Source organism: Pantherophis guttatus, chromosome 2 (genome assembly GCF_059756535.1).
Source record: "Pantherophis guttatus breed Tessera chromosome 2, ASM5975653v1, whole genome shotgun sequence".
Taxonomy (NCBI): domain Eukaryota; kingdom Metazoa; phylum Chordata; class Lepidosauria; order Squamata; family Colubridae; genus Pantherophis; species Pantherophis guttatus.
This window is the reverse complement of record NC_142064.1, coordinates 257,569,093-257,596,450: the sequence shown is the minus strand read 5'-3', so window position 1 is coordinate 257,596,450 and position 27,358 is coordinate 257,569,093. Positions and strand designations below refer to the sequence as shown.

Here is a 27,358-nt window from a genome sequence, read left to right as displayed (position 1 = left end):
ATCTATATTTTGAATTTTATCACCAGTATACAGCCTTGAATAAAACTCTAAAAAAGCTTTTTTAATTAGTTCTTGCTCATAAACCTCCTTACCCTTGTATTTTATTTTCTCTATTGTCCTTGCTTTCTGCTTTTTCCTTAACAAATATGCCAACCACCTGCCTGGTTTATTGGCATTACAAAAAGTATTATGTTTTGCATATTGTAAATTGGTTGCCACTTGATCTGCTATTAACATATTAATATGTTAACATTTTAGTCTTATCTTTATTAATTTTTAAACCTGCTACTTTTCCAAATTCTTCTATCTCTTTTATTAATATTGGTCCTGTTTTAAATGGCTCTTCTAAGAAGAATACAAGATCATCTGCAAATGCTTGGACCTTGTATTCTTCTCATTTTACATTTAGTCCTTTTATTTTTTTATTTGATTTAATTCTTATGAGTAAATTTTCCAATGTTAAAATAAAAAGTAAAGGTGAAAGTGGACATCCCTGCCATACTCCTTTATTTATTTCAAAGAATTTAGTAGAGTCTCCATTTACTAGTATACTTGCTTTTTGTTTCGTATATATAGAGGCTATCATTTTTTCAAATCTCTCCCTGAATTTCATATTTTTTATTTGCTGAATCATAAATTGCCAATTGACCTGATCGAAAGCTTTTTGTGCATCCAGAAACACCAGTGCTACCTGCCTCTCTGGATGCACCTCATAATATTCTAATACATTAATTACTGTTCTTATATTGTTTTTTATTTGTCTCGTTGGTAAAAACCCGTTTTGATCTGAGTGTATTCTATAATTCAATAATTTTTTCATCCTATTTGCCATTATATTCATAAAAATTTTGTAATCAGTGTTTAATAAAGAGATCGGTCTATAATTTTTTATTTGTGTTATATCTGCTCCTTCCTTCAGTATCAGCGAAATGTATGCTTCCCTCCATGAGTCTGGTAGCTTTGCCTCTATCAATGCCTCATTACACGTTTCTAATAGTATCCAATTCAATGTTTCTCCTAGTCTTTTGTAAAATTCAATTGGTAATCCATCTGTCCCTGGGGTTTTATTATTTTTTTGCTTCTTAATCACTTCCTTTAGCTCTTCTATAGTGATATCCCTATTTAATATCTCTTTTTCTTCCTCTGTTAATACCGACATCCCCTCCCCACTCAGATATTCATTTATTTCTTCATCTGTCACTTTATCTTGCTCATAAAGTTCTTGAAAAAATTAAATTACTATCTCCTTTTTCTTTTCTACATTATGTTGCATTTTACCCCTTTTGTCCTGTATTTGTTGAATTGTTCTTTTCTCCCTTTCTTTTCTCAATCTATAAGCAAGCCACCTCCCTGGCTTATTCGCATGTTCAAAATGGTTCTGTTTTATAAATTTCAATGCCTTTACATAATTTTCCTGTTCTAATATATTCAATTTATGTTTAGCTGCTATCCATTTACCTCTAATTTGCTCATCCCCAGGATTATCTTGTAATATTCCTTCCCAATTTTTAATCTCTTCTTGTAGCTTATTATATTCTTTTTCCCTCTCCTTTTTTTGTTTTACATTATAAAGTACCAATCAATTGAAGGACATGATTATTTCAAATAGTTTGAGTTGTTTTAGCAACTTTACTACTCATTTACTATAATTCAAAGTTCACATGGAATGAAGAAAGATAAGCGACAACATATAAAACATTACTTCAAAGTATGTGATTTTATGCTGCATGTAAACTATAGAAAAACAAGGAGACTTAATGATTTTTTATCATCAGATGTTCTTTGGTGTTCATGTCAGGTCTCAAGATAATAATGTAGCATTTGGGGATAAAGATGCAGCCCAGTAAACCCAGGCCAGAGGCCAGGATGGAGAAGATCTGCACGGCTACCATGTATTTCCCCTTGGTGCTCAGATATGTGGGAACAAAGGAGATCCAAACGCTACAAAAAACCAACATGCTGAAGGTGATCAGTTTGGCTTCATTAAAAGCCCCTGGCAGATTTCGAGCCAGAAATGCCACCAAGAAACAGATGGCAGCCAAAAAACCCATGTAGCCAAGAGCAGAGTAGAACATGGTGACAGAGCCTTCATTGCACTGCAGCAGGATGTGTTCTGGTTGGGAATGAAAGTCAGAATCTGGGAATGGGGGAAAGACTCCCAGCCACATCATACAGAGGCCTACTTGAACACCAGAGCAGGATAAAACAATAGAGTTGGCCAGACTCTTCCCCAGCCATTTCCTCATGCTGCTGCCTGGCTTTGTGGCCAGAAAGGCCACCACCACCATGACAGTCTTGGCCAGCAAGGAAGACACAGCAACTGAGAAAACAACACTGAAAATGGTTTGTCGAAGGAGACAGGTCATTTTCACGGGGCGACCGATGAATAGAAGGGAGGTCAAGAAAGAAAGCAGGAGTGAAACCAGGAGGACATAGGTGAGTTCACAGTTGTTGGCTTTGACTATGGGAGTGTCTCGGTATTTCATGAAGATTCCCAGAATAAATGTGGTGGTTAGGGATAAAGCGATGGCAAAGAAAGCCAGGATGAGTCCCAACAATTCTTGATAGGATAAGAAGCTTATAGTTTTGGGGACACACTGATCTCGCTTCTTATTGGAATACTGGTCATCTGGACACTTTTCACAATGGGCTGCATCTGAGAAAAAAAAATAGTTAGCATGAATCTGTTTCTGCAGCTTTAGGAGCATGAAAATCGCATCAGAAATCAGTTACTTCATTTTCAAGGAATAATATAATATTTCTCCCCAGGGATATCCATACGACACAACATTAGTTAAAAGAATCAAATATCCTGATTTTTTATAATTATTTTTGGAGCCACCTACTGTACCTTCTTGCCCAGAGAATGTTCCTTCCATACACAGAGAACAGTCATAGCAGCAAACTGGGGCTCCCTCTCTCACAAGCTTGGCATAACCTGGGGAGCAACTTTCTGTACATCTTGAATAAGGTACCATCTAAATTTAAACAGAAAGATTAGTCAGGGTGATATATGAATTAGAAGGATTTACTGAAATCAAGTGGCTTCCAGGAGCTCAGGAGCACATTGAGCAAAATCAGTCAAGAAGTAATGGCATGAACTTTAATTACTCTACTTGCACGGGGCAAATGAAAGATCATTCTCTTTCTCTATCAATCTCCAATGTAGATCCCAAAACAAACTCGTTGCCTCATTCTTTTTTCCAAAGGAAAGTAGTTCCATTGCAAAAGGTGTTTCTCCTTAGGGCAAGTATAAGAATGCTATAACAGGAAACCTCCAAAATCTAAGTTTTTCTAGAATCCCTATCTTTCTCTCCTACAAATGACTTTTTTAGCTGCCCTCATTTCCTTCACCAGATTCTTAGTATATCTTTCTTATGCAATTCAGTGGGCTAAACCTTCATATTCTGGATTTTTCTCCCAAAGGTGCTTTTTCAAAAGACAACTGATCTTTGTTTTCCCTTGAAGACTTTTCGCTTCTCATTTCAGAATCTTCTTCAGTTTTGACTCAATGGTGAAGTATGGAAGGATTTATATTCCTTCCAGTCATCTGGTCGTTAGCAGTCTTTCTGAAAGTTGTTGAGGCCACTTGGAATTTATCTGTGCCCTCAGGGTCACCTGAATAGTACCAATGGGTGTGGATCCTTCCTGCAATTGCTCAATCTATATCCTTTTTACAACATAGTCTTTTCAGTCGTTCCAAATCTTTCCAACCTCCATCATTCAGTAAGAACTGAAGAAGCTTTTTGGATGAGAAGAGAAACATCTTCAAGGGAAAACAAAGTCCAGGTGCCTTTTGAAAAAGCACCTTTGGCACAACCATGACCTGGATGACTGAGAATCTCCATAGACATTTGTGAGAAATAAAGAAATTAGGGTTATTCCTGTAAAACAATATAGCCTAAGTTACGCCATTTTAAAATCATGTTAAGGCCTTATTTTACTCTGTATAACCTGATTATATAATTTAGCTGACAGTTTAAGGAGCATGAGAACGGGATGTGTGATTCCTGTGTTTTTAGAGGAAGTTGTGTTCTTGAGACTATTTTGGAGGAAGTATGTTCAGGTCGGCTTGACCTTGTTAAGAAAGGGAAGTGTATATGCTGATATTACTTGTTATGCTGATATTACATGTGTAAGCAATATTTTTAAGTGGGGTATTTTTATATACTGGAATTATGGGGACTTTCCATAATGGGAATACCATGTGTTTATCTGTTATATAAAGTCTGAAATTGTACTCAAGGGACATGCTTGTATCCTGTAAGGTGTAACCTGAAATTGTATAAAAGACGGTGAGAACGAATGGTAATTTGCTCTCTCACTTTGAGGGGGACCTTTGCAAAGAATTAATTAATAAATAGTACTCTTGTCTTATCTCTCAACTCTCTGTCAATTATTTTCTGGGTGACAGGCATTTCCTGTGTATCACAACATTCTGGATTTTTTCTTACTGAAAACAAGATATTTTGATGTACTATAAATTATGGCAATGTATTCCAGTTTAATTACCGTATTTTCTGGTGTATAAGACGACTGGGCGTATAAGACGACCCCCGAATTTTCCTGTTAAAATATAGGGTTAGGGCTATACTCGCCGTATAAAATTACCCCTCTTCCAACGCACACCAAATAAAATTAAAAAACATCAACTGGCTCACTTACAAAGTAAAAGCAACTGTGCTAGACCCAAAAGGGCCCCTGCAACAAGCAGGAACCTCACACAGCCACAAAACCCCCCAAAAAAACAACTTTCACACTTTACACACACACACACACCACACCACACAACACAACACAACTGGCTCACCCACAATGTAAAAGCAGCTGTGCTAGACCCAAAATGGCCCCTGCAACAAGCAGGAACCTCACACAGCCACAAAAAGCCCCAAAAAAACAACTTTCACACTTTACACACACAAAATTCCACATACAGCTTTGTGAGATTTTGTGTGTTTGTGTAGTTAGAGTGAAACACTACAAAAACATACTAAATCTCAGAAAGTGCACAAATATTATTTTATTTTATTTTATTTTTATTTTTATATGAAAGCTAAATTTAAAACTTCCTAAACTTTAAATGGCTAGGTCTAAAAAAGAACAACTAAAAAAAAACCCAATTAACTATTTTTTTTAAAGATCCCAAAGGGGAAAAAAACTTACCCAATAGAACAGGGGTCTCCAACCTTGGTAACTTTAAGACTTGTAGATTTCAACTCCCAGAATTCCTCAGCCAGCTTTGCTTTGCTGGCTGAGGAATTCTGGGAGTTGAAGTCCACAACTCCCTGCCTGCTTGATTGCAGGCAGGGAGTTGCTTGCTGATGGAATGGATTCAGGCAAGCGAAACAAGGCAAGCGAAGCAAGGCAAGCAGCTAAGGTAAGCAAGCTGGAGGGGGAAAAGTTTTTCCCTTCTCCATGGCTCTGGCGATCCCAACTGAGTTGCCTGATTAGCAGATCGTCAGGGCTTGGATCGTTAGAGCCATTTAAGGCTCGTCAGAGCCTGTCGGGCTAATCTGCCTGGTTACAGGAGAACGACACCCAGCGTATAAGATGACCCCCGACTTTTGAGAAGATTTTCATGTGTTAAAAAGTCATCTTATACGCTAGAAAATACGGTATGTAGATTGCAAATCCCACAATACAATGCAGCAGTTTCCAGTGTGTGATAGATTATTATAAAACCTCTAAAGTAAAATGATATCTAATAAATTAATGAGGATTTAAGTTCTCTTTGATGGAAGTTATCTTAATTGGCCTCAATAAGAATTATTTCTGAGCAGATGGAGATAAATAGAAGAGCAAAATCCAAGCAGCTTCAACTACTTTGTTAAATAAAGTTGGCCATTTGACAGCATTTTGTTTGACAGAAATCTTGACTTCCGAGGAGGCTTGTCTTTCTACATTCCCAATTTTCAATGCCGCATCTGATTTGTTCAAAACGGATGTCCACTGCATGATATCAAAGTCACCAACAGGAACTCCATTTTCATCAAAAGAAATCTGATATCTGGAAATATTTTGATGTTGGAAGTTTCTCAGGAACCTATGCAACTGCCGAAACAAAGAAAAAACATGAGAATCTGAGCCTTTATTCAATGTTTTTCTTGCCAATAATCTGGATTGGAGGTACTCTGAATAATTCAACCTCTTCAAATCACTACTACAGTCTGAAACAGATCAATTCAGCATTTCATGGGAAGCTTCTTTCAGACATTCTCCAGGAATTTACAGCTCTTTTTCAAATATTTATCTCACTTATCTTGAAAACGTGGACTAGATAACACCATCACCATCAGAAGGCTTTGCAACTGGCTGACAAATTATATTCAACATTTAGTCCTCTGGGGAACCTCATCCTCATAAAGGGAAGTAAGCAATGGGGTAACCCAAGCTTCCATTTTAGGCCCAGCACTCTTCAATATGTTCAAAAAAGATCTAGGTGGGACTTCCGGTTTCCTCGTCTTCGGCGGCGGCGGTGCCTTTTGAAGCTCCGCCAGCCCCGCCGCTTGTAGAGCCGCTTCGCGACTAAGAAGCAGCTCGAAAACTTCAAAATCCTTAGGATTTTTGAAGAGAGATCGCAGGGCACAGGTTGAGCCCCTGCAACCCCCCCAGGGAATAGGGGAGGGAACAGGAGCGGCTCCCGTTCAACCTGCTGGACTCCGGGCGGCGTGGGACAAGTCTGCTTTTGCAGAACAAGCCGGCTACAGGAAACTTCAAATTCAAAGGAAAGGAACCAGCCTTAACAAGCAGTATATTTTTACTTGAACCCTGAAACTCGGAATCGCAAGTATTAGAGTTTTCTTGGCTTTCTAATCTGAGCGAAAAAATGCGGATGAGTGAAAGTGAACTGTAAAAACATGGCGCTTAGCCTTAGAGTTAACGAGCTGGCGAGTGTGGATTGCTGAACTCATCTTGCTTTGCCACAAAGTTTCTAAACTGTTACGAAGTTGCTTCGCTTGTAACAAGAGAATAAGAGAGAAATTTCTCCTTTTTCAATACTGGACTTTGCTTTACTTTAGTTTTTATTTGAATAAATCTGGGGGACTTTTTCAGAAGTCTTTGTGGAGGTGGGAGAGGAAGAAGAACTTCCTTTTTTAGTAAAACTAGCTTACGTGGCAGGATGGCCTCAAAGAAGCAGAAAGCGAAGGCAACAGGAGGTGGATCTCCCATACATAAAACACAGCCTCCCCCTGAACAACAGATACAGACTCAGAAAAAAGATTTTGACGTGGGAGATTTAAAAGAATTTATTTTAACAACAGATTTTAATATTGAGAAAGGAACAAGACAAGGTTGTCCGTTATCCCCTTTGTTGTTTATTTTAACATTAGAAGTCTTGTTGAATACAATACGGGATTCGAACAGCTTGAAAGGTATAGTGATAAGGCAAGAGGATTACAGACTAAGGGCATTTGCAGATGACCTGGTTGTCACCCTTTCACAGCCGATGGAATCAATAATCCAGATGAAAGACATTATAGAAGATTATGGTACAGTATCAGGATTTAGACTGAACCAGAAAAAAACAAAGATGATAATTAAAAATATGACACAAGATCGAAAATATGAACTTGAAAGGATGGCAGGTTTTGAGATTGTACCAAGGGTTAAATATTTAGGAATTCAGGTGGCAGAATCAAATATGAAATTATTTCAAAACAATTATGAGGTGTTATGGCGAGATGTACGAAAAGATATGGAGACCTGGAAAAAGTTGCAGCTCTCGTTACTTGGAAGAATAGCAGCAGTTAAGATGAACATTTTGCCAAGATTTCTTTTTTTGTTTCAAATGATTCCAGTGCTTAAAAGTGATAAACAACTGAAAGAATGGCAAAGTGGAGTGAATAAGTTTGTTTGGAATGAGAAAAAACCGAGAGTGAAACTAAAAATTATGCAAGATGCTCTAGAGAGGGGAGGCCTTAAACTTCCAAACCTACAGATATATTATGAAGCAGCAGCTTTGACTCAAGCAAGCGATTGGTTTGGAAGGAAAAAGACTGGAATACTGAACATAGAAAGCTTTGACCTGGATTTTGGTTGGCACGCTTACTTATTTTATGAAAATAAAGTGGACAAAGTGTTCAAAAGTCATATACTTAGAGATTCGCTGATGAGAGTTTGGAAGAAGCACCGTTTTAAATGGGATTATAAAATACCGCTATGGCTGGATCTTGGTCATATTTTGTGGAATACAAATATAATGTCACTCGGGGGGTTTTTATATAAAGAGGTTCTTTTTACAGATGCGGGCAGATGGCAGCTGAAGACATTACAGACACTGTTGGCTGAAGGGATTAATATAACCTGGCTACAATATAATCAACTTCAACAGAGATGGAAAGAGGACCAAAAAACTGGTATTATGTTGCATGAGGAAGAGTTGGTTAGACATATAAAAGAGAAAGGTCCAATGCATATCAAAAGGCTATATAATGTTTTGTTAGAAAGGGACTCAGAAACTGAACTGGTTAAAGATTGCATGATTAAATGGGCACAGAATTTTGCAGAACCAGTAATGTTGGAAACATGGGAGAAAATATGGGTTCAGAATGTTAAATTTACGCAATCGCAGAATTTGAGGGAAAATTTTTACAAGATGTTTTACAGATGGCATTTAGATCCCAAGAAATTATCCTGTATGTATCCTAATGTTCAGCCAAAATGTTGGAGATGTGACTGTTTAGATGCTACATATTATCATGTTTGGTGGAATTGTAAGAAAGTTAAGGCTTTTTGGATAAAAATATGGTGGGTTATGCAGAATATTTTGAAGAAAAAAATTCCATCTTCTCCACAATTGTTTTTATTGGGTATAGTAAAGGGTTTTACACAGGATGAAATTAAGTTGATATTGTACATGATAACTGCAGCGAGATTATTAATAGGTAAATATTGGAAAAATGAAGCTTTACCCACTATCGAAGAATGGATTTTGAAGATGGCCAGTTTTGCTGAGATGGCGAAGATTTCAGCATATTTAAAAGATCGCTCACAAGAGACTTATGAATGGGAATGGAAAAAATGGATAAATTATGTGCAGAACAAATATCAAGTTAGAAAGTACCAAATAGTTTTTCATTGAAAGTATTATATAAAAATAGAAATGTATGGAAACTGTGAAGATAAAAAAATTTTTTAAGGGGGTTTGAGGGGTTCAAGTTTTATAAAAAGGGGATTTTGATGGGATTATATTTTGTGGAAGTCAGGGGGGGAGGGTTAGGGGGTGTGTGGGGGGGTTAGGGTGGGGTGTGGGGGCTGGGATGGGGGGGAAATGGGGTGAAAATGTAACTGTAAAACTTTTGCAATAAAAAAAAAGAATTTATTTTTAAAATTCTGGATGATAAATTTCAAAAATCTCAACAGGAGATAGATGATAAACTTCAAAAGTCACACCAGGAATTTATGCAGGAAATTAATGAAGTTAAAGATATGGTGAAACAGAATCAAAACAAGGTGACCAAAAAAATATCAGAAGTGGCGTCTGGCCTGGCAGAATTTATTATTAAAGTTGATTCTAAAGTTGAAGAATTTAAATCAGAAGTTAATGTTAAGATGAAAGACAATGATTATAAAATTGCTGATGTTGACAATAAAATGCAGAGAGTTGAAAATGAAATTGTGATGGTACAATTCAGGGCAATGGAGTTTGCAATACGGCTTCGAGGAATTCGAGAAGAGGATAGACAGGATTTGAGACAGGTTTGTTCTGAGGCTCTGGCCAAGATTTTACAAGTTAATCCTGATGTGGTTTTTCACAAAATAGATAAAATTTACAGAGTGAATTCTTGGGTGGCCAGACAAAGACAATTACCCAGAGATGTGGTCATATATTTTACAGACAGAGAAATAAGAAATGACATCCTGCAAAAATCCTTTTACACCTCTGTGCAAGTGGGGGGCTCACGAATTGGAATTTATAAAGAATTACCTCCTAAAATGCTGAAAACCAGAAAAGAATTCGGCTTTCTTGTTAAAGAATTGCAAAATCAACAGATACCATTTCGGTGGGACGCCCCAGTTGGTATAATTTTGAGATACAAGGGAGAAAGATATCATTTGAACACCGTGGAGAAGGCAGAGCACTTCTACACTACTATTCTTAAGGAAAGAACACCATCCCCACGTACATCTACAGTTTTGGAGATTAAGGAGAGTGATGAGAAGCAACCTCAACGAGAATTGCAAGAACAGTCTAAGCAGGAACCAGAGGAAATGCAAGGTGCAGAAAGAGGTTTTCTGGATGAGCCTCTGCTGGAATCTTCTCCAATCTTGGACCCGGTTCGGATGATCGAAGTTAAGGATCAACGTATAACTCGAGCTCAATCTAAATTACTTAAACAAAAGCAACAACAACAACAGGAAAGACAAGACAAGAAAGGAGCCAAGACTACTACACAAGAGACTGGAGCCATGGGGGGAGCGACTCCGAAGATTTTGGATGATATTCGGTTATTCTGCTCTTTGCTCCAGAAAGATGAAGATGATGCTTAAGTGTTTATCTTGGAATGTGAATGGGTTGAATTCAGCACAGAAAAGGAAGAAATTATTTACATATTTGAAACAATTTAATAATGATATAATTTGTCTACAAGAAATGCATATTACAGTTCAAGATCAAAAATACTTGATAAACTCCAAATTAGGAATACATTTTATATCTTCAACGTTGCAAAAAAAGAATGGTGTGGTTATCTATGTAAATAAGAAATTTACGGCTAAAGTTATAGAAACAGATGAAGATGGTAGGTTTGTAGCAATTGAATTACTTACAACATACGGTCAAATTCTTTTGATAGGAATTTATGCTCCCAACCAACAACAGGATTATTTCTATAAAATGTTACATACTAAAATACTACAATGGGACTATAGATCTATTTTAATCATGGGAGACTGGAATGGAGTAATAGACTCTAAATTAGACAAAAGGAGTTCAGCAAAATCTAGGATTAGGTTACCTCAGACCTTTTTTGATATGAAAGAAGATTTGGAACTAAAAGATATTTGGAGAATACATAACCCAAAAGAACTGGACTATACTTTTTATTCAGATAGACATAGATCCTTCTCTAGGATTGATTTCATTTTGTTGTCAGATGATCTACTTGTCAAGACAAAAAGAACAAAGATTTTTCCAAGAACTTTGACTGACCATAGCCCAGTATGGATAGAAATTGAGATGGATAAGATTGAGAGACGTTCTTGGAGATTAAATGAGAACTTGTTCAGATATGAAAAAAACACAACAGAACTTAAAAAGCATTTGAAAGAATTTTTTGAAATAAATTTGAATAAAGGTACCCCAATAGAAATTGTGTGGGATGCAAGCAAAGCCTATATGAGAGGGGTGCTTATCCACATGAACTCTAAACATAGACTGTTTTGACAAAAGAAAAGATCTGAATTGGAAATAGAAATAAAGAATAAAGAACAGTTACTTATTAAAAATCCAACAGATGAAAGAATATGCGGTGCTATAAAACTCTTGAAAGATCAATTCCAAATGCTTATGGCGGAACAAGTTGCAACAAACTTACAATATGCGAAGCATAATACATTTTGTAACGCTAATAAACCGGGCAGATGGTTGGCTTACACATTGAGGAAAAAACAAAGTATACGGACTATTGATAGTATTGATATTGGAGGGAAAGAAATTTTTCAACAAAAATTAATTAAAGAAGCTTTTGTGGACTATTATACCAAACTATATGCCAAAGAGGAGGTGCAGAATGGACTTATAGAAAAATATTTAAACGATAAAAGAGTTACAAAAATTACTGATCAACAAAAGGAAAGAATGAATTATCCTATAACAGAGGAGGAGATAATAGTAGCAATTAAACAGTTAAAAACAGCCAAAGCTCCTGGCACGGATGGTTTGACCGCAGTGTATTACAAAACTTTGCAAGCTGAAATGGTGGAACAACTCAGAGATTTATTTTGCAATATTCAACAAGGGGGTAAAATACCCCCATCATGGACAACAGCTTACATATCTTTGATACCAAAAGAACAAGTCGGTCCTAAAAAACCAGAGAACTACAGACCAATATCTCTTTTGAATACAGATTATAAAATCTATGCGAAAGTATTAGCCAACAGGTTGATGCCAGTAATCCAAAAGGTGATTCATGATGATCAAGCGGGATTTATCGAGGGCAGACACATGAAGGATAATGTAAGGCAAGTAATAGATTTATTGGAATATCTTGAGAAGAATAAACAGATTCCTGCAGTGCTGGTCTTTTTGGATGCAGAGAAGGCCTTTGATAGAGTGGATTGGAATTTTCTACTAAAGACTTTAAAAAAGATGGATTTTGGGGATCAATTTATACAGGCGATTTCAGCAATTTACCAAGAGCAAAAGGCACAGATCATTATTAATGGAAGTTTGACAACAGAGTTCAAAATCGAAAAAGGAACAAGACAGGGATGTCCGTTGTCCCCACTTTTATTTATTTTAACACTAGAAGTCTTGCTAAATACAATACGGGACTCTAATATCTTGAAAGGTATAATGATTAGGCAAGAGGATTACAGAATAAAGGCATTTGCAGACGATCTGGTTGTTACCCTATCACAACCAATGGAATCAATAATCCTGATGAAGGACATTATACAAGACTATGGTAAAGTTTCAGGTTTTAGACTGACTCCAAAAAAGACTAAAATGATAGCTAAAAACATGACACAAGATCGTAAACATGAGCTTGAAAGGAGGGCAGGTTTTGAGATTGTACCTAAGGTAAAATATCTAGGAGTTCAGGTTGCAGAATCAAACATGAAATTGTTTCAAAATAATTATGAGGTGTTGTGGCGAGAGGTGCAGAAAGACATGGAGACTTGGAAAAAACTGCAGCTGTCTCTACTTGGAAGAATAGCAGCAGTTAAGATGAACATTTTGCCAAGATTTCTTTTTTTGTTTCAAATGATTCCGGTGCTCAAAAGTGATAAACAATTGAAAGTCTGGCAAACTGGAGTGAATAAGTTTGTCTGGAACGAAAAAAGCCGAGAGTGAAATTGAAAATTATGCAAGATGTTCCAGAAAGAGGAGGTCTTAAACTTCCAAACCTACAGTTATATTATGATGCAGCAGCTTTAACTTTAACAAGTGATTGGTTTGGAAGGAAAAAGGCTGGAATATTGAATGCAGAAAGTTTTGATCTTGAATTTGGATGGCATGCTTACTTATTTTATGATGACAAAGTTGATAAAGTATTTAAAAGTCATATACTTAGAGACTCTTTGATGAGAGTTTGGAAGAAGCACCGATTCAAATGGGATTATAAAATACCGCTATGGCTGGATCTTGGTCATACTTTGTGGAATACAAATATAATGTCACTCGGGGGGGTTTTTATACAAAGAGGTTCTTTTTACAGATGCGGGCAGATGGCAGCTGAAGACATTGCAGACACTGTTGGACGAAGGGATTAATTTAACTTGGTTACAATATAATCAATTACAATTGAGATGGAAAGGGGACCAAAAAACTGGTATTATGTTGCATGAGGAAGAATTGGTTAGACATATAAAAGAGAAAGGTCCAATGCATATCAAAAGGCTTTATAATGTTTTGCTAGAAAGGGATTCAGAAACTGAATTAGTTAAAGATTGTATGATTAAGTGGGCACAAAATTTTGAAGAACCAGTGATGTTGGAAACATGGGAAAAAATTTGGGTTCAGAATGTTAAATTTACACAGTCGCAGAACCTGAGGGAAAATTTCTATAAAATGTTTTATAGATGGCATTTAGATCCCAAAAAGTTGTCATGTATGTACCCTAATGTTCAGCCAAAATGTTGGAGATGTGAATGTTTGGATGCTACGTATTATCATGTTTGGTGGACCTGTAGGAAAGTTAAGGCTTTTTGGATAAAAATTTGGTGGGTCATGCAGAATGTTTTGAAGAAAAAAATTCAATTCTCTCCACAATTGTTTTTATTGGGTATAGTTAAGGGTTTTACATCGGGTGAAACAAAACTGATATTGTATATGATAACAGCAGCAAGATTGTTGACAGGTAAATATTGGAAAAACGAAGCTTTGCCCACTATTGAGGAATGGACTTTGAAGATGGCCAGTTTTGCAGAGATGGCGAAGATTTCAGCATACTTAAAAGATTGTTCACAAGAGACTTATGAATGGGAATGGAAAAGGTGGATAGAATATGTTCAGAACAAATATCAAACTAGAAAATATCAAATAGCTTTTATTTGAAAATAATGTATTAGAAATATTTTAATGTAATGAGGGTAAAAAGAAAAATAAAAAGGGGAGGGAGGGGTTCAAGTTTTTATATAAGTTTTATATTAAGGGGTTTTTTTTTTGTTTTTTTTATCTTTCTTTACCAGATATGAGTATAATATAGGGAAGTCTGGGGGAGGGGAGGGTTAGGGAGGGTTAGGGAGGTTGGGAAGTTTGGGGCGGGTGGTGGTGGGGGGAAAAAGGGGTGAAAATGTAATTGTAAAACTTTTGCAATAAAAAAAAATTAAAAAAAAAGATCTAGGTGAGGGAATTGAAGGGGAATGCATCAAATTTGCAGATGACACTAAACTGGCAGGAACAGCCAACACCCCAGAAGACAAGCTCAAGATCCAAAAAGATCTTGACAAATTGAACATGGGCCCCTACCTAACAAAATGAAATTCAACATAGATAAAAATAAGGTTTTACACTTAGGCAAGGAAAACCAACAGTATAGGTACAGACTATTTGAAACCTGGCTCAATGCTAGTAACCGTGAGAAGGATCTTGGAGTCCTAGTGGACAATCACTTAAATATGAGCCAACAATGTGTGGCAGCAGACAAAAATGCCAATGCAATCCTAGGCTGCGTTAATAAAGGGATAGAATCAAGATCACATGAAGTTCTAATATCACTTTACAAAGCCTTAGTAAGACCACATTTAGAATACTGCATCCATTTCTGATCAACCCAATATAAAAAAGGTATTGAAACACTGGAAAGACTGTAGAGATGAGCAACAAAAATGATTAGGGGGCTGGAGGCTAAAACATAAAAAGAACAGTTACAGGAGTTTCGTATGTCTAGTCTAAGGAAAAGAAGGACTGGGGAAAAATAATATCACTTTTCTTATATTTGAGGGGCTCCTACAAAGATGTGGGGGTCAAAACATTTTCCAAAGCATCAATAGGCAAGACAAGAAACAACGGTTGGAAACCTATGAAGGAGAGAAGCAACCTAGAACTAAAGAGAAATTTCCTAACGGTGAGAGCAATCAACCAATGGAATAGTTTGCCTTCAGAAGTTGTGAGTGCTCCATCATTGGAGGCTTTCAAAAAGAGATGTGGGCAACCATTTGAGACCATTAGGGTCTCCTGCTTGATTAGTGGGTTGGACTAGAAAAACCTCTGAGGTGCTTTCAAACACTTATTCTATGTTTTATGTTTTGCTGCTTCACCATCACAGCCGCATCTGAGGCAAGACATTTGCAGATATGGGAAAACTTGTAATGGGAGAAGATCAGTGGTGGGTTGCTCCCGGTTCGGCCCGGTTCTACCGAAGAGGTAGTAACTTTAGGAAGTAGTTCTCTGAACCGGTAGTAGCGGCAGCCAGGCCACGCCCCCAAACCAGTTCCCTGGTCGCTGCTTTCTCACCCACCCGAAGCTGACGGGAGCAAAGAAGCCTCTCAGCTGCCTGGCTGCAGGGTGCCGAAAAGTTCTTCAGCTAGTGAGAAGACAGCTGCGCATGTGTGAAGATGGCGGCAGCGATTGGAGGTCTTTCTGGTGCTGTGCGCCAGTGGCTGGGTGGAAAAGAAGCCTCTCGGCTTCCAAGTTCAGCAGCAGGCTCAGTCCCTTCACACAGGGTCGCTTTTCTCCGCACCAGAGAAAGATCAAAAGGCACGGAGCAGCCTTTAATGACAAAGTCGCCTAGACAAGATAAAAGAAAACAAACCACTGAGGGAAGGAGCCCACCGAAGCTGCCAACATTGCAGCCACCCACACACCGCTCGCAGCTTGGAGCTCCAAGTGGAAGAAGTCCTCAGCTGTTGTGAAGAAGTGGCAGCTCTGGGTGTGCCATGCCTGCTTCTTTCTCTTCGAGAGCTGCTTTGCAAATAAGGTGCAAAATGGCTCTCAAAGAGAATGAAACGGGCATGGTGCACCCAGAGCTGCCACTTCTCCACAACAGCCGAGGAGCGATGCCAGCAAGGAAGGCGGATGGGTTGGAGGGAGGCGTAGCCCGAGCTCTCTGGGATGGGTAAACAAGTGTGGGGAGGCAAAAGGGAGCGGACTTGGCCCTCCGCATGTTGTACCTCCCTCCCAGCCTTCACCTGTGCCTCTGTGCCACCAGCATCTCCCAAAGCCGCAACCATTGGAGCCGCGATAGGGACTGGGGCAGCCCAGTAGCAGCCATGAGCCGTGCTTTCTTCTAAGCACTGTGGGTGGCAGAGGGAAACAGGTGCTTCTCTCTGTGAGACTTGGAGGAAAGCGCAGCTCATGGCTGCTAAAGCACCTCAATCAGCTACAACCCAGATGAGCTGAGGGACTGCGGCGAGCCTCCCGTGTGTTGCATCCCCCTCCCAGCCTTCGCCTGCGCCTCGTTGCCGCCAGTCTCTCCCGATGCTGCTGCTGTTGGAGCCATGACAGGGATGGGGGCAGTCCAGTAAGCTGGGTGCCTGAAAATGGTGTGGAGGCACGGGGGGAAGGCTGGGAGGGGGTGCAACACGCGGTAGGCTCCCTGCAGTTTCTTGGCTCATCTTGGCTGCAGCTGAGTCCGCTGCCCTGAGCTGGCGGAGTGGGTTGCTCCGGCTGCAACCATGAGAAAGGCCCGTCAGAGGTGAGAAGGGGCACTTTTTGGCCACGAAGGACAACAGAGAGAAAGCAGAGACAACCACTGCCACCCCACATGTCCTGACCTGGATATAGGGCCGGAGTGTCAAAAAAAAGTTTCAAAAAGTCCCAAAAATTTTAGCCATCTTTTTGGTGGGTATGGCTTGGGGGGAGTCATGTGACTGAGTGCGTGAGTGATGTCACATTGGCCATTCCCAATCAGTCACGCCCCCCGCCCCCAGCCACATCCACGTAAAAAATTTTAGAACCCACCATTGGAGAAGATGGAGAATTCAATTTTGCCATCAATCCTGATCAAGATGAAGTTAGCGGAGTTTAACTTCAGGCTAAGAATGTGACAACAGTTGCATAGTAGTGTTAATTCTTTCAAACAATAGCTATAGAAGCATATCCATTAGTTCAGGAGAGCTATTTCTGTCACAAAAGCATCCCAAACTAGCACAGGTTGTTTAACTTTGGAAGATTTTTCTCTATCATCTCTCTCTAACTCACTGTCAGGGTTCCAAGTAATATGCCCATAGCAAACAGGACTCTGAGACAAGCAGGTTCCTCAAATATCAGTTTTATTGGACATATCATATAGGCACAGGCTGCTGAAAACTGACTCTAAATGTTCCCACAGTTTTCACCTAATTAAAGTAAAAGTTTTCCTCCCCTTTCCAAACAATCAGTCACATGATCCAATCAAAGTGTCATACGGTTGCCTGGGGCTTCACTCATCCTCCCTCCGGCCATCGGTGGGAATGTCCTTGGTTCCCAGGAGAAAATATTTTGTTTTGGCTACAAAACTCCAACTATCTCTATTCCTCCCCTCCCTCTCTATCCCTCAGCTCCAATGTAGCAACACTGAAGCCTCCAACATGGCCACGGTCAGGTCAGCTTCAGGATTGATACCCACTCTCAAATACCACAAACTGGGCAACTGCTCTTTGGAATATCTCACCCCTTTCTACATCTAATTTAATATTGAGGAATTGAAAGGGGAGAATCAATGGAACCTCAAAGGAAGAGACTTACCTGCCATGGCTGTACAATCTGGGGTGGTTGATGGTCTCCAATTTGCATTCTCTTCTTACTCCGTTGGGAAGAAGAGGCAGAACTGAGGACCCAGGCCACAATTTGAATTATTTGGGTAATACCGGAGGAATCCTGAGACAGGATTCTTGCAATCACATCATTGGGTGGGAATTCCCAATTCTCTTTTTCTCTGCATTTTTTCCAAACTTTCTTAGATAACAAAGGACTTGAACAAGAACATTGGAATGCTTCATTTCCATAGAATAAGACTATAGATGCATAAGATTTAAAGTCATAATACCGAGTCCTTCTCTTTGTCTGGATGCGGAAGGAAAACAAAGCATATTTATTTTGGAGATCAACCCAGAGGTCAAAAATACTTACACTTAAAAGTGTCAAAGTTGTTGCAATCCACACCCTTCCCACAATGGATGTATCAATCGCTTGTATTATTGCTGCTAACATTCCTGAAGCCTGAAAATCCAGTTGGCATACTATAATTTTTATTTGACTCTTAATAAGAGAACGGAACATTTCCTTTTTTTCTTGCGTGAGAGTTTCTCCAGCATTTCTCTTCATATTTGCTTCTGGGACAGTTCCTGAAAGGACAATGCAAATCCCATTTTTTAGAGCAAGAACTTCCAAGCGTCTTTTGAATTTTTCTCCTCTTTCATTGTCCCGAGAAAGGAGGCCGATCCACGTCCATTGGAACTGCAGGAGCAGCTGGACGATTGCTGAGTAAGGTGGTTCTTGGTTTGGGGTCATCCGATATGAAAAAGGAAAACGATAGTTTTGCTCAGCCATCTGGTTGATGACACTATAGTTGATCTAAGATAAAAGAGAAGATATTGGTAGTTTGTACCAGTTTTAATGATAAAAGTCAGATGGTAAATCTAAGGGCCTTTCCACAATGCTGAGAGACACTTCAAATGATAACTGGATGAATTTTGCTGGTTCCCTTGATGTTCTGTCCTGTTCTCTTGTATGCTCCCTTTGAAACCAGGGAGCTCTGAATTATTTGTGGGTAATGTTCATTGGAGGTCCTCATAGAGCACACTCTTCCAGTCACATTATAACTCTGTGGGTCACCCATCTACTCAATCAATTAGTAAATCAGAATAAACCCCAGTGATGAAGCACCCACAACTTCTGAAGGCAATCTGTTCCAATGATTAATTGTCCTCAAAGCCTTAATTCCAGGTTGCTTCCCTCCTTTATTAGCTTCCATTCCATTCCTTCTTGTCCTACCATCTGGTGCTTTGGAAAATAAATTGACCTCCTCCTCTTTGTGGCAGTATTCTCAAATACTGGAATACTGTTATGTACTCATGGAATATCTTTTTAAACTGGCAAACATATTAATTTCTCATAGATTATACTGCTTCCTTGATTGTTTTATATGTTGGGCTTCAAATATTGTTTGTTATATCCCCCCCAGCAATTGTTTAATATTGGTGTATTATTTCATTGTCTTCATTCATATAATTGATTTCAAATAACTCTATAAAAACTCTTTAATTGGCTGAATTTCTTTCAGACATTTGAAATGCAGAAGTCAGTTTAATAACCTCACTTTAAAAAAAACCCAAGACAACTGACATTGTGCCAAGTTCCAGTTCAAAATAGGAAAGAATATTATGACATACTTTCTTCTGTGTTGTACACTAATTGTTGTTGTTAGTGCAAAGTCGTGTCCGACACATCAAGACCCCATGGACAACTTTCCTCCAGGCCTTTCTGTCCTCTACCATCCTCTGGAGTCCATATAAGCTCACGCTGACTGCTTCAGTCACTCCATCCAGCCACCTCATTCTCTGTTGTTCCCTTCTTCTTTTGCCCTCAATCGTTCCCAGCATTAGTCTCTTCTCCAGTGAGTCCTTCCTTCTCATTAGGTGGCCAAAGTATTTGAGTTTTATCTTCAGGATGAAGATGGATCAGTCAGGGTTGATCTCCTCTAGGACTGACCAGTTTGATCACCTTGTAGTCCAAGGGATTCACAAGAGTCTTCTCCAGCACCATAGTTCAAAGGTCTCAATTCTTTGGCTCTCAGCCTTTTTTATGTACACTAGAGAAAGTATGTAAAAGCTGCTTTCTGGAGGTGCCCTCTAGCTATCTTGACCTATTCATTGTTTTCTTCATATCTTTCTTTTGAGTCTTTTACTTCAGTCTCAAGATTGTAAAAAAATGAGGAATTCCTCACTGTGAGAGTTATTAAGAGTTGGAACAGTCTGCCTCCTGGAGCTCCATTCTGGGTTATTTTCAATGAAAACTTGGACAGCAATTTGTCTGTAGTGGTCTGACCATTTCACCTCTGTGTAGGGAGTTGGACTTTTTATTCTATGATTCTGTGGGAAAAAACCCCACTTTTGTTTTGGTCGCTAAATTACCAAAATGTTTAAAAGTCACCGATTCAACCCTCATACATTTTCAAAAATCATAATTTTTGAAATTCCGAAAGGTCACACCCAGATCTTTTCTACTACCAGAGGTCTGCTATCCACATCACCTGGAGCCAAAGTATGTATATATACAACCAGTTCTGTAAGCTCACACTTTGTGTATGTGCGCAGTGTTCAAAATACACCAATCTCAAGCTCTATAGCTTACCTTCTAGGGCAGCCCCGATAAGTAAAACAGCTGAGGGCCGGAAATCCAGTGTGCCATGCAAATCTGATGAGCTGAGAAATATAGGACAGGATAGGGTGGGTGTAGGTGGGCAAGGCCAATTGATCACTGGAATTACCAGTTTGCTAGAACTGATCCAAACCAGCGGCAGCCCATCACTTTATGAATTAACAATTCTTTCAACTCTTCTAATCTCTCTGACTTTCTGACTTTCAATTTATTTGGAGAAATATATACAAGTGCTGCCTGCTAGGCAAATCTGAACAATTTACAACATGGAATTAATTTCATTTGGCTTTATACCTGTGGAATTTTATAAACGCTCAAGACATTGGAAATATGATCAAAGAGTTCAGAATCCATCTCTTCAAGAATCGCCAGCAGGTTCTTTTGTCTTCCACATCTGTAGTTTGGGATGTTCTCCTGTCCTGTGGACAGTACATCCAGAATGGCCTCATATGTCATTCTTGCATTGAAAAAGTTCTCATACATATTGTAGCCCAGGGTGATGTTGGGTAAGAGCCTTGAATTCTGGTTGACTTCATGAACAGCCAATAAGAAGGGCAGAATGTGGTAGAAGTTGTTCTCACTGCAATATAATAAATTTCATCATCTTTTTTTACTCTATATCAACGATTTATGTGATCAGCTTAAAAGCAGTTGTGTTCTTTTTGTCGATGATGTAAAATTATTCAGTTCTACAGATAATTTTGTTTTGCAAAGTGATCTCGACTATGTGTTTGAATAGTAAAATTTCAATTAATAAATGCTCTGTTTTACATATACTGAGCCTTGGTGGTGCAGCAGATTAAAGTACTGTTAAGTAACACCAGCTGTCTGCAATTACTGCAAGTTCAAATCTCACCAGGCTCCAGGTTGACTCAGCCTTCCATCCTTCCAAGGTAGGTAAAATGAGGACCCAGATTGTGGGGGCAATAAGCTGACTTTGTATTTTAAAAAAAGAACACCGCTTAGGGAGGGCCAAAAAGTCCTACTAAGCTATTGCTTAACACATTGTAAGCCACCCTGAGTCTCCGGAGAAGGGCGGCATATAAATCGAACCAATAAATAAATAAATAAACAAACTAAAATAAGTAAGAAAATGGCTTCAAACTCTGCATCCCTTACATCTTCTCCAGCATAGCAGCGATCAATAGAAAGTATGCTTGGAGCAGATAAAGCAGGCTCTATGTATAATATACAAAATATTCAATCAATGTTGTTAATGATTCAGTAGGCAATGACTAAGACACAAGAAGCCATTGCAAACAATCACAAGGAAACAAAAAGAAACCATGATGATCTCAAATCTGATATGGGAGAAATGAAGGAAAATATTTAAAAAATGGACGATAAAATAGAAGAAATCCAACAGAATATTTCCAGAAATGAACAAAGGATCCAAACAGTAGAATCAAAAATGGAACAAACAGATAAGAAAATAGAGACGATGGAACAAAAACATATGTCAATCAATAGGGAATTAGAAGAATCAATTGTGTATTTGGAAATGGAGAAAGTGTCATTTTACCTTAGGTTTCAGAATATCATGGAAAATAAAGATGATCTAGGAGAGATAATGGCAGAAATTTTAGCAGGCAACGCAAAGAGATAAAGATGGTATATGAAGAGATATGGATGAGGTCTATAGAGTTCACATGAACTACGCCCGCAAGGCACAAATCGCCAAAGGTAATTCATGTTAGATTCACCAAAAAAAGATAAAGGGTGAAATCTATAAAAAGGTGAGAGATAAATCAATACTATATAAAGGAAAGGAAATAACCCTCAAACAAATCCCAAAATGAGTAAGAGACCAGAGAAGAATTTATAACTTCCTTACAGCACAATTAAATAAATACAAAGTCATGTTCTGATGGTTGATACTGGAAGGCATCTTAATCTCCTGGCAAGAGAAAAAAATTAAGATAGACACATTGGATAAGGCACAGGAGTTTTTTGAACACCATTTTGCCCTAAAGGAAGATCAAGAAAGTAGGGAGGAAACAGAGAGTAAAAGTCAGGATGAATATCTAATGGAAGAAAGTGAAGGAGACTAAGAAGAAAAAAGTAGATTGGAAAGGGAACGAACAGAGGGAGAAGGAGCAAGGGAAAAGCACAAAGAGAAACAAGAAATAGAAGAAGATTAAGAACAACGAACAAATAAGAACGGATATGGAGAAAGAAAAAAAATGATCTCGATAAATATAAATGGTCTAAACTCACCAACTAAAAGAACGCAGACATTCACGAAGCTACAAAGATTAGATATGGATATTATAAATTTGCAGAAAGTACATATTAAGAAAAAGCACAGAAAGCTACTAGAATACCCAAGATTAGGCGAACTATATACATCATTAGCAGAACAAACAAACAAACAAAAAGAGGAATAGCAATAGACATTAAAAAAAATAATTAGAATCAAAACAAATATACACAGATGAGGAGGGAAGAATTTTAATGATTGAAATAAAAACAGAACAAAAATAATATTATTGATTTCAATCTATGCACCAAATAACAACCAAAATGAATACTATAGAAAGATACACAATAAAGTAAAAGAATTAGAATACCAATGTATCTGCCTAACTGGAGACTTTAATGCAATTATAGATGTGAAAAAAGATTATCGAAGCAATACGAAAAATAAAACAAAGAAAAGACATTACCTGATACATTTCATGAGGTGACTCATGAACTATCTCTACAAGACACTTGGAGGGAAATAAATAAAGAAAAAAAAACAATATACATTCTATTCTAGTCCACATCAATCGTGGTCTAGGATCAATATGGTATGGATGACGACAGAACTTAGAAAGGAAATAGAAGAAGTGGAAATAATGACCAATACGTGGGCAGATCATAATCCAATAAGAGTAATATGGAAAGGCCAGAAGAAAAGAAAAAGATGGATGTTGAACAAAGAAATATTAAAAGATAAAGAATATATTCAAATGATCGAGAAAGAAATGAACATATTTATTAGGATAAACACAAAAGAAGAAACATCTCTCCAAAACCTGTGGGACACCGCAAAAGCATATATAAGAGACCTAACAATTGCTTATACAGTGAAGAAAAACAAAAACAAAAAACAAGAACGAGAAAATTTGTTAAAAGAACTTTAAAAATGGGAGCTAGATTTACAGAAGGAACCCCAGAACAAATGAACTAAGGAAGCAGAGATGGCACGGAAAATTAAATCAGCAAAACAAAATTATTTTCGACATGTTAATAAAACAGGAAGATGGCTTGCATACAAATTGAAAAAAGAGAAAGAGAAAAAAATGATACACCAGCTACAGGATGAGAAAGGGGAGATACACTGCAAAAAAAAAGGGGGGGATTATAGTGAAAAACTATTTTCAAAACCTATATACACAAGAAAATATATCTGAAGAAGATATTAAATGATATTTAGAAAAGATGAATTTAGTCAAATTGGAGGAGACACAGAGGGAAATATTAAATGGAACAATTAGTATGACAGAATTAATGGAGGCAAGAAAAAAAAAACAGAAGAACAACAAAACACCAGGTCCAGATGAAATTCCTGAAGAATTATGTAAGACATGTCAACAACCATTAGATGAAATACTGTTAGAAATTTTTAATGAGGTACACCTGAAGGCCAGAATATCTAACACATGGACGGAAGCCACTATAACACTTATCCCAAAAGAAGATACAGACAAACACCAAATGAAAAACTATAGATCCATTTCATTGTTAAATGCAGACTACAAACTATTTACATTGATAATTTCGGAAAGATTTTAAAAATGTAATAAACGAATACATCTACCCTGATCAAAATGGCTTTATGCCAAAAAGGAAAATTAAAAACCATATGAGAATTATAATTGATGTATTAGAATATTATGAAACAAATCCAGATAAACAATTGGCATTCGATAACTTAAATTGGAGATTCCTTATTTTACAATTAGAAAATATGAAATTCGGAGATAAATTTATAAAGATGGTAGAAAAAATATATTCAACTCAAACGGCAAGGATAGCAATAAATGGAGACATTACCGAACAATTCACAATAGCAAAAGGAGTGAGACAGGGTTGTCCACTCTCCCACTTACTATTTATCATAACACTAGAGATACTGTTAAACAAAATCAGAAGTCAAAGTGAAATAAAAGGATTGAAAATAAAAAAAGAGGAATATAAAGTCCAAGCCTTTGCTGACGACCTGGTCTTCATCTTAGAACAACCAATATTGTCAGGACCCAAATAAATAATGCAAATAGAGGAATGTGAAAAAGTAGCAGGATTTAAAATCAATAAACTCAAAACAAAGGAACTAACAAAAAACCTTACCAAGCAGCAGGAGAAAGAATTAGAAGACAAAATGGGTATCCAAACAACAAAAAAATTAAAATATTTAGGAATATGGTTAACAAATAAAGGTTCATCTATCAAAGAAGACAACTATAATAAATTAATACTACAGAAAAAGAAAGACTTGGAAATTTGGAGCAAATTACAATTATCCTTTTTAGAAAAAAAATAGCTTTGATTAAAATGAATGTGCTACCACACTTACTATTCTTATTTCAAGTAATTCCCATAAAATTAGGAAAAAACTTTTTTTAAAGATCTAAATAAATTAATAGCAAACTATATTTGGCAGGGGAAAAAAATCAAGAATCAAAATACAATCACTGCAAGATAGTAGAGGAAGAGGAGGATTTGGACTCCCAGATTGGGAAACATACTATAAAGCAACATCACTTATATGGATCAAAGACTGGATGGAATTATGAAATAAAAGAATTTTAACATTAGAGGGATATGATTTGCAGAGAGGGTGGCACGCCTTTTTATGGGAAGGAAAAAATAGATAACATAATGATTTTCAATGACATTTAATCAGAGATGCTGATAACAAACATGGCAAGAGATAAAAAAGAATCATTATGATAAAATTCCAGAATGGTTATCCACAATGGAGGCACAAATCTATCCAAATGCATTAGACATTGACAAAATGAAAAGATACAAAGATTTGTTAAATAGTCAAGGAGAATTAAAAACAAGGCAGGAATTAAAAGAACAGGGTACAGACATTGATTGGTGGCCTTACATGCAAATGAAATCTAGATAAAAGACAGATTTGACACAATATGAATTCCAAAGAAAGTATATGAAGACAAAATCCTCCAAGGTACAGAAGATAAATTGATAAAAAAAAATTACAATTATTTATTAAGATACAAATTGGAAGAGGAAGTAGTTAAAGAAATATGAGAATTTGGGCAAAAAAATTCAGATACAACATTGAATTAGATAAATGGGAGAAATTATGGCACAAAAATTATAAACTGACAATGTCTGTATCCTATAAAGAAAATCTGTATAAAATGTTTTACAGTTGGCACTTGCCATCATCCAGATTGGCAAAGATGTTTCCCAATACCTCACCAACGTGTTGGAAATGCAAACAGCAAAAGGGAATATATTACCAGATGTGGTGGTACTGCCACAAAGCGAAATAATATTGGAGTAGAATCAGCTCACAATTAGAAGAAATAACCAAGATAGAGATGAGGCCAGAAACACTTTTATTAGGAATACTCCAAGGGTCATATGAAAAAGAAATAGAATATTTAATTATCCATATTACCAGAGAAGCAAGAATAATCTACGCTCAGAATTGGAAAAATCATAATATACCATCCAAGGATAATCTGATCAGAAAAGTTTTGGAATGTGCTGAGATGGACAAATTAACGAAAGAGATACAAGAAAAAGAGGAAGCAGAATATTACTTAGTGTGGGAGAAATTGTATGAATGGCTGGAGGAGAGAGATAAAAGACAAGGAAAAATTAAATAATGGTCGAAATAGGAGTAGAAGTATAAGTGCAAATATGAGGAAACAAAAATTGTAGAAATGAAAGTGTGTAGACGGGTATTTATATGTATATATGTAAATAAATAAACAAATATTAGAAGTATATGTATAAAAGATATAGTAGAATAAGGGAGGAAAAAATGTATAAGTATGAAATTTTTGACGGATGCGAAACTGTTGAAATGGAAAAAGTGTTAAAGCTTTCTCTTTGTTTTTTTTTAAAAAATGTTTAATGATTTTTTTTAAAATAAAAAATAAAATCATACCCTTCCCCCCAGGCACCAGACTAGATCTGCTCATAGCTCGCAACCCCCATCCTAGCCCAATGCTTAGGAGAAGAGCTGTATCTTCCCAGTCCTCAAGAATGTTAATAAGGGATGCTACAAAGTGTATGCATATCAAGAGCTATGGTTTTTCCCAGTTGCAATGTATGGCTGTGAAAGTTGGACCATAAGGAAGGCTGAGCACCAAAGAATTGAGGCCTTTGAACTATGGTGCTGGAGAAGACTCCTGTGAGTCCCTTGGACTGCAAGGCGATCAAACCGATCAATCCTAGAGGAGATCAACCCTGACTGCTCTTTCGAAGGCCAGATCCTGAAGATGAAACTAGAATACTTTGGCCACCTAATGAGAAGGAAGGGCTCACTGGAGAAGAGTCAAATGCTGGGAACAATTGAGGGCAAAAGAAGAAGGGGAAGACAGAGAACGAGGTGGCTGGATGGAGTCATTGAAGCAGTTGGCGTGAGCCTAAATGGACTCTGGGGGATGGTAGAGGACAGGAAAGCCTGGAGGAACGTTGTCCATGGGGTTGCAATGGGCTGGACACAATTTCACAAAAACAACATTCATGGCTTTAGAGTTATTGTCCTATATTCTACAGTTAACTACAGTTAATGTGATTCCTCTGCGACTAAATATTAACTTATCACATAAAGCCTCTCCCCTCCTTGAATTTGGTTTTTAAAAAGTATTCTTTTATCTAAACCAAAAGGAACAGGGAAGCCACAAAAGTGGCAAA

At 37.5% G+C, this 27,358-nt stretch overlaps 1 protein-coding gene across 1 annotated transcript; it reads right to left on the bottom strand.

The window, feature by feature from the left end:
- Positions 1-1,540: 1,540 nt before the first annotated feature.
- Positions 1,541-21,603, bottom strand: LOC148115643 (vomeronasal type-2 receptor 26-like). Its single transcript, XM_087885200.1, has 4 exons — positions 21,590-21,603; positions 20,765-21,050; positions 2,852-2,978; positions 1,541-2,656 (listed from the first exon to the last, which is right to left on the bottom strand). Exons 1-4 carry the CDS (start codon positions 21,601-21,603, stop codon positions 1,755-1,757), a joined length of 1,329 nt encoding a protein of 442 aa, XP_087741326.1. The 3' UTR covers positions 1,541-1,754.
- Between the last annotated feature and the right edge of the window lie 5,755 nt (positions 21,604-27,358).